The 9,129-nt window shown below is 38.4% G+C and overlaps 1 protein-coding gene across 1 annotated transcript; it reads left to right on the top strand.

Annotated features, from left to right (window-relative positions):
- Window positions 1-1,699: 1,699 nt before the first annotated feature.
- Window positions 1,700-7,924, top strand: LOC117433479 (keratin, type I cytoskeletal 19-like). The gene is made up of 8 exons (XM_034055775.3): window positions 1,700-2,316; window positions 2,802-2,884; window positions 3,510-3,666; window positions 4,118-4,279; window positions 4,787-4,912; window positions 5,464-5,684; window positions 6,705-6,724; window positions 7,375-7,924. Exons 1-8 carry the CDS (start codon window positions 1,783-1,785, stop codon window positions 7,425-7,427), a joined length of 1,356 nt encoding a protein of 451 aa, XP_033911666.1. The 5' UTR covers window positions 1,700-1,782; the 3' UTR covers window positions 7,428-7,924.
- Window positions 7,925-9,129: the final 1,205 nt, after the last annotated feature.

Here is a 9,129-nt window from a genome sequence, read left to right as displayed (position 1 = left end):
AGTTACAATGTACTTAATGTGTACATATTTTTGCTAAAACTATCCCTAACTCCAACCCTAACCCTAACCTTTTTTCTGATACAATTGTGTACATACATATAGCATGCAAAAAGATATACACATTAAGTACATTGTAACTATGAAAGTGTGTGTAAGTACACATGTATTTACTAAGTAATTACTATCTGAATACACAGTCATTAGAGACACTGGCATTTTGTGTGTGTGTGTGTGAATTATACCATGCGTGTAAGGTGTCCCTTGATATAGTTTTGAACAGACAGAACCATCGTCTCAGCTAAAATTCACAAGATTACATCTCATGTAAAATAAGAGACATATTCATGGAATTCTGAAATGCAAATAAATATCGTCAAACATGTGAAACGTGTGTGTTAGATAAGTTAGTTGCCTTTAAAGACTTGACATAGTTCCCTGAATCTCAGTATATTATCGAAAGTAGTCTTTAATCTCCCACAGTGGCTAACTAGACATTATACAGCCTTTCCTTATCTTCCAGCAATGTATTACTCGCTTGACAGAAAGCCAGGCAGTGGTTGGTTAGGTGGGGCTCAAGTATGACTAATGCAAACTGCTGCAGTTTCAGAAGCATTCTGTATACAGCACAAAGTTGATTTTATTAAGTGTGGCACTTTTTTATTTATTATTCTCAAACTAATAAAACTGTGATCAATAAGCTATTATATTATTATTATTTATTATTTATTTCTTAGCAGACACCCTTATCCAGGGCGACTTACAGTCGTAAACAAATACATTTCAAGAATCACAGTACAAGTAATAATACAATTAAGAGCAAGATAAATACAATGACTTTGGTTCTAGCAAGTACAAGTATGACAAAATACGATTCAAAAGGCTTCTACAACTATAATAAAAAAAGAGGGACGGGCATCAGTCTTTTTAATTTTGTTTTTGATTCTGTTTTCACAAAATCAAAAATCTACAGCGATGACCAGAGGTTTAGCATCACCCTATAGAATGAACTCATTTTGCTTCATAAAGTCGGATAAACTTGATTAATAATGTTACGTTAACATATTGAATTACACAATTTTCCATATACTTAAACATGATAGCAATTGAAAAATGTGACATTTCAAAATCTAACATGAAACACTACTGTACTACTATTATGGCATCCGGTAGAGTTTTGCAATATTATTTTGTAGTTTATTTGATTACATGATGTTAAATAAAAGATCTAAATTATGTTCATATATATATATATATTTTTTAAAATGATGTCTCATGCCATAACTGTATACTGTACACTGTACAACTGTACATGCTGTATAAGCCTGAGTCTGAACATAGTTATGGTGCATGTTGTATTGAAAAAGAATGCCACTCTGTACTGTTTTCCCAAAGTAGGCTCTATACCAATACATTCACTGATGGCACAGAGGTGCACAGTTACAGTACCCGTGACTTCAGGGTACTGTAACTGAATAGCAATGAAGCAAAAAATAAATTAAAAAAAACCCTCATTACTGACAGGCATATACATGCATACCTTTCAGGTGTTCTGATTAGCTGAAAGCCAGTTAATCTGAACAATAAACAAAACATTCCTTTGGAATGTTCCAGTACCCAGTGTGCTCAAACCCACCAATGATAGCCTAGCAACACCTAGGCAACACCCAGTCCGATCGCTATATTAAGAGGAGGCGAGGAGACGAGAGGATAACCTTGCAGCCACTTGAAGCTCCAGGAACTGTTATATCACGCTATCAGCTCCTTCACTTCTTCTGCGTCACCATGTCTGTACGTACAAGTACTAAGGTCACCCAACACAGGGTAGGCTCTGTGGCCAGTGTACCCAGGGCGCTCAGCGTCTATGGGGGTGCAGGTGGAAGAGGCAGTCGTATCTCTTCTGCTTCTATCTACAACCTCTCCTCTGGCATGGGGTCTGGTGGCGGCTACGGTTCCGGAGGCGGCTTCGGTTCCGGAGGTGGCTTCAGTTCTGGAGGCGGCTACGGTTCCGGAGGTGGCTTCGGTTCTGGAGGCGGCTACGGTTCCGGAGGTGGCTTCGGATCTGGTGGCGGCTACAGCATGTCCTACTCTGCGGGTGGCGGCATGGGGGGCCAAGACAACTTGACGAACCTCAACGAGAAGGCCACCATGCAGAACCTCAATGACCGTCTGGCTACCTACTTGGAGAAAGTGCGCTCCCTGGAGGCAGCCAATTCCAAGCTGGAGCTCCAGATCCGGCAGTTTTATGAGAACAGCTCTCCCATCGTCCAGCGGGACTACAGCGCATACTGGAAGACCATCGAGGACCTGAAGAATAAGGTACCGTATGCATCTCTCATGTGGAAAGCCGAATCCTTTTTCTAATACAATCGTGTACTTACATGTGCTTAAAAGTTGTGCATCACTCTATAGAATTAACTATTTTTGCTGTTCTTAAATATATCATTTTTAATCTAAACATATCTATAAAGCTTTTTTTTTTGTAATAGCAGCGTTAAAAAGGTTAAAAGGCACCAAACACATTTTGTGTGTGGTACAGATTTAGAAATGTTTCCTATTAGATTAAAAGCCTGTTTGGACCACCTTTATTGACTTGTCAAACAAAGACGGAGAGACTCAAAAGCAGATTAGATTTCCAAACAATAGCTATCGCGCTGTCAATCATCTCTATTTGTTGTTAGGCAATGTATATTTAGCCACGCTGTTGACAGCTTATCAACTAATCCATTTCTTTCTATCCCTCAGGGCTGAAAAAATAGATTTTCATGCCACAATTAATACGCCCTTTTTTTTTTACTTCACAGATCGGTGCTGCCACCATTGACAATGCCAGGATTTTGCTGCAGATTGATAATGCTAAACTGGCCGCTGATGACTTTGGAACCAAGTAAGATTTAGTGCTGTTATAAAACATAGTAACACTTTACATTAAGTGTCTCTAATTACTGTGTATTTACATAGTAGTTACATAGTAAATACATGTGTACTTACACAAAATTACAATGTTATTAGGCATAGTTACAATGTACTTAATTGTTGCATGATATAACCCTAACTCTAAGCCTAACCCTAACCCTTTATTGATACAATTGTGTACTGACATATATCGTGCAAAAAGATTTGACACGTTAAGTACATTGCAACTATGCATAATATGTAACATTGTAATTATGTCCAAGTGCACATATATTTACTAAGTAACTAGTTTGTAAATACACAGTAATTAGAGACACAGCGTAAAGTGTTACCAAAAACTGTCGAGAGTTGACCCTTTAAATAAAACTTTATCAGTCTTTATCTTGATTTCTCTCAATATACACTAACACTACAATATTTTCTATATTGTACCCCCACATCACTATATCACAACTTGCGTGAGCCCAGTATTTTTAAATAAACTATTGTAGGACCTGCGTAGCGCTGCATACTATAGGTGTCTAAAGCGGTGCCTGTGCAGTCTTGCAGGACAAAGGGCCTGACTCTTTCTCCCTGCCCCCTTTGCTGCTGTGCAGGTATGAGCATGAGCTGATGATGAGGCAGTCCGTGGAGAACGATATTGCCAACCTGCGCCGTCTCCTGGACCAGACCACTCTCACCAAGGCTGACCTGGAGATGCAGATTGAAGGCCTGAACGATGAGCTGGCTTACCTCAAGAAGAACCACCAGGAGGTAAGGCTTAGATACTTAGTCTTAGTGTTGTTACTGCCGTTACGGATTCGGTCCCCTGTCCGTGAGATGAGATGAGGTAATAAGCTCTTAAACCACAAATGCAGAGGAGCCTGGCACTTTTGCATTGCGGTTAAGATGCCCAGCCTCTATTTAGCTATTTATTCCAATTCGTCACTAGTGCAATTTTTATCCCAATGGAAAAAACAACAATTAGGATTCTAAAATGAATTGAAAAAAGTTATTAGCTTTATTACGGGTGTTTTTTCCCTTTCTCCAGTTTTGGAGGAAATACCTTTGAGAATCTTGCCCGCACTGTTTGTTTAATAATATAAAATCAATTGATTGATTGATTGATTGATTGATTGATTGATTGATTGAGACAGCTATGGAACACTCCTTGACCTTGGTGATGTTTCTAATGGCATTTTGGTTTTGTTTATTTGTTGTACAGGAGCTGCTGGCCCTGCGTTCTCAGGTGGGCGGGACGGTCAACGTGGAGGTGGACGCTGCCCCACAGCAGGACACGTCCAGAGTCCTGGAGGAGATGCGCATGCAGTACGAGGGCATCGCTGACAAGAACCGCCGGGATGTGGAGGCCTGGTACAAAGATAAGGTAACAAGAAGCAAGCAGCAAATCCCACTGGATTCAATCAGAATGATAGTGCTGCTATAGCCAGACAGATTATCTCAATATTAATGCTATATTCATAACTTATATATAAAATATAAACAAACAGCATCAGGCTACCTAGCTATTTCTACCATCTGAAGAAGGCGGTAGAAGGCGAATTATTGAAATATCGAGTTCTTAATGAAGTGTTTCTAGTGATTAATGAGTATCCTGTTGGATCATGACTCTCCTTGGATATACAGCTGTTTGCTGCTTTTGAATGATCTCTCTTATATATATATATATATATATATATATATATATATATATATATATATATATATATATATAATAGAGTAGTATCAGTTATTTGGAACACTGTAGACATTTTAATCAAAGGCCTCATGCCTAATCATTGCTTCCCTTGTTCTAAATGAAATCCAGTAATTCTGTAAACAGTTTGGCTTGCAATGCAAGAAGAATGACAATTTTTCCTGCCTTGTTTTGCAGTTCGAGTCCCTGAACCAACAGGTGACCTCCAGCACTCAAGCCATAGAGACCCACAGGTCTGAAATCAACGACCTCAGACGCACAATCCAGGGGCTGGAAATCGAACTGCAGTCGGCGCTCAGTATGGTAAGTCTGACAACGTGACGTGCAAACGTAATATTAATACAGAACAGGTAAGTAGTCAGTTCTGAAAATATTGGTGGTATAAAGCAGTGAACACCTAACCCAGTCTAGGACTTTGCTGTAATCGAGTCATCATATCATTATAAAAATGTTTGCAATGTATTTTTGCTGATTTACCATGCTTTCCCCATGATTATATACTAAGCATTTATTTATAATATGAAGCATGTGAATAGTTAAAGCCACAAATTTTGCTTAGTGAAAATTGCTTGGAAAAATTGCCTGGTGTTACATTTCCTTAATGCAACCCACTTTGAAACACTTAAAAAATGTGTAACTAGGGTTACCATATGACTTCATGTACACTAGAACAATTTGGGGCAGTTCAGTTCACATCGCAATGCATTCTGGTAACTTTCACAGCGGGACTACACTTACCAGAATGCATTGCGGTGCGAGCTGAAAAGCCTGAACTGTCCCAATGAACACGGACTCATGTGGTAACCCTATCCTAGTGGTCCCTGCGGAGTTACTGAGTAAATTTTTCTTTTCAGAAACAAGCCATGGAGAACACGCTTGCAGAGACAGAGGCTCGCTACAGCAACATGCTGCAGGGTTACCAGAACAACATCAACATGTTGGAGGCTGAGCTGAACCAGGTCAGACTGGACACAGAGCGCCAGGCCACAGACTACAAGCTACTGCTGGACATCAAGACCCGGCTGGAGAAGGAGATCGCCACCTATCGCCAGCTGCTGGACGTTGAAGACAGCAGGTAAGAGAGAACCCAGGCTGGCTGCTCTTTCAGGATCCAGTTAATTGAATGTGCCCTTACCTTTATAAAATGTATTTTATCATGCTTTTACTAGGGTTGTGCTGTACTATTTATTTAATATAGTTTAGCCTGGTTTGCAATGCTTTTTTAATATGCTTTACCATACCCCTCTTTGATTTACAATGCTTCCCTATGCTTTACCATACCCCTCTTTGATTTACAATGCTTCCCTATGCTTTACCAGACCTCTCTGTGCTTTACAATGCTTCCCTATGCTTTACCATAGCCCTCTTTGATTTACAATGCTTCCCTATGCTTTACCAGACCTCTCTGTGCTTTACAATGCTTCCCTATGCTTTACCAGACCTCTCTGTGCTTTACAATGCTTCCCTATGCTTTACCAGACCTCTCTGTGCTTTACAATGCTTCCCTATGCTTTACCAGACCTCTCTGTGCTTTACAATGCTTCCCTATGCTTTACCAGACTGCTCTGTGCTTTACAATGCTTCCCTATGCTTTACCATAGCCCTCTTTGATTTACAATGCTTCCCTATGCTTTACCAGACCTCTCTGTGCTTTACAATGCTTCCCTATGCTTTACCAGACCTCTCTGTGCTTTACAATGCTTCCCTATGCTTTACCAGACCTCTCTGTGCTTTACAATGTTTTCCTATGCTTTACCAGACCTCTCTGTGCTTTACAATGCTTCCCTATGCTTTACCACACCCCTCTGTGCTTTACAATGCTTCCCTATGCTTTACCATACCGTTAATACACTTTACTATGCTTTTACTATGGGACTTTGTTATAAGGGTCCTATAGACATTTCGGGTTGCATGAGAGACTTTTATAAGGGTAAGTTTGTAAGTTATTTACTAACTTAGACTAGGTTTTTAAACATGTGTAAATATATAATGTATTAATATATAATGTAAATATATAATGTATTATCCTGTATTAATAAATATGACTATTCGACTATTGCTAAAGTTTTTATTGTTATTTTTTTATTCCATTTAGAATTCCAACAGGCGGGAAAGGTAAATAACCTTATTCATTTAAATAATATTTATAAATCTCCATATTCCCAAATGCAGTATAACTTACCTTATAGCGCTGCCACTGTCTTACATAAGTTTGCTGTGAAATATTGCCATGGTCATTTTGGCCCATTAATTGCTCCAATTCAAATGAAACTTCTTAAAATTGATAGAGAAATATGCTGACTATTTTTTAATGTCCGTTGAAACCTTTGTCAAGCAGTTTCTTTATTTTTTTTTATTAACACTATACAGCCGTGGTACTCGGCTGTGGCCCTCAAGATCGATTCCAGTCCTGGTCTTTATTCCAACCAGGTCCTAAATTAGTTAATTGCTTCTTAGCAGCTTCAAATTAACTACATTAGAACCTGCTTGGAGTAAAAACCTGGACTGGATCTCAAGAGCCAGATTTGAGTACCACTGCTGTACAGTTTCTTGATATATTATTAAAAGATTTTAATAGCTTCAGTTCTAACAACATTTACATATTTGTTATAAAATAGCCGTCATATTTTATCCAATTTACTGCAGGATTCAAATACTGTACTGTGGTTGTTCTGGACCCTAATTAAACCCCAAAATAACAACCATGCTAGGCAGACTAAACAAGAGCATGGAATTGAAAATGTTTTCTTCTCGTTTTGTTTCAGATCAATTTATAACCACAACCACCACTACCACAAACCTTCCCCGCCCAAAGTAACTTACAGACAAGGACGCCACTGCACAACAAAGATGCAGAAGAGAAACAATTCTACATACTCCAGGCTTAAATCTGATTCTGAATCCATTCAGTCTCCACTATCACTGCATTGTTTGTATATAAATAAGACGGTACATGATCACACACAAAAAAAATTGGGGAAAGTAAATGTATAGGGTTCCAACATCTCCCGTGATTGGCTAAGCTCAAAGTCAGCTCATTAATAATGAGAATGCAGCATGTAAGTATGGGCAAAGATATTAGATATTATCTTTGGTGTAGGTTAGGCTTATCCCCCTCCCCATACGTGCGTAATACATGAATACATTTCCCTTTAAGACCATTAAAAGATCATTTTTGTCTGCATGTGCTGTCTGTTTAATACATACCTTTAACAATTTTATTTCCCACTGCTGTCTTGTCCTGCATCTGTTAAGGGGCTTTGAAAAGATTGTTTCCTATAATAAATCCTTGGCATTAAAAAAAACACAAAAGAAGTACATTGTCTTTATTTGATTCATCGATCGTTGTTCATTTTTTGATGTGTGATCTTTAGGTCTGAATATAGTTCAGGGAATGCATTACCAAACGTACATCAGTCTAGAAAGGCCAGCATATAGTTGCCTATCTACACCTAAACATGTGTGTAAAGCTAAACCTTGTTTTTTAGCTTATTTTCTCTATGTGTCAGCCGTGTTCAAACCAAAGGTCAGTTTCCACACCCCACAGCGACCTATTCACAAAACTTTTTAAGAACTCTTTTAAGAAAGGTTTTAAAACAGGCAGTTTTTTTTTTAGTCTGTTTAGGTTCATTAAGTTTGCACTGCGCAGATTCATTTAAACTCCTATGGAGTGTGTTTGTAAGTTTAGTCTGTGTTTTCAGATCACAGTTGAACCTAAGAGAATCCCACTAAACACTGACAAAAAAAAGTCCTTAAACATGCCTTCAAAAAGTTCCTAAAGTTTTATCAACTGGGCCCTTTTCGCTTGACAACTGCCTTAACTGTTTTGCTGTTCATGGTCGGTACTAAGGGTGTGCACAGATGCTCATTAGATTACGCACATGTCAGGTGTGGTGGTTGTGCAGAATTGTAGGCTAAAGGTTCAATCGGAAGAGAGTCTGTCCATCATTATATGAGCTAGAGTTTTATATAATAAATTGGAATACACCTTGGCTTTAACCCTTGGTATAGCCAGGATGTACTTTTAAATACACTACTGCTTTCAGCACTGTAGCACATTTCTGATCATGTAGACTATTTTTTCACACTTATAACAGATTTAAACATTGCCATGTAATCTGTAGTTCCCCGTGAAACTTCCCCTTTCTGAAAGATATATATTTAGCACTTAAAAATAAATACAGCAAATGTTTGCCTTACCGATGCACCACCTGTTACATTGCAGCTGGTTTAGTTTGCTTCCGGTAAATGGTTGCATAAAGACCCAAGATTTCTTTAAAATGTCTTCAATGTAAAAGACAGCAGCTGCATCAAAGATCAGAAATACTTCTGCTAAGGATTGCTCTGTCTAGCACAAGAACAGGACATTTCATATATGTGTTGTTACATTTATTTATGTTTGATAAATTCAGAATGTCTTTAAAAGGTAGACATGAAAAACCAAATATTCTACAATTTAGCATTTATTGTTCCTCAGGTAAACATTTAAATATTTAGGAACATTTGCTGTATAATTACAC

Source organism: Acipenser ruthenus, chromosome 33 (assembly GCF_902713425.1).
Source record: "Acipenser ruthenus chromosome 33, fAciRut3.2 maternal haplotype, whole genome shotgun sequence".
Classification (NCBI taxonomy): Eukaryota; Metazoa; Chordata; class Actinopteri; order Acipenseriformes; family Acipenseridae; genus Acipenser; species Acipenser ruthenus.
This window is presented reverse-complemented; position numbering and strand designations above follow the sequence as displayed.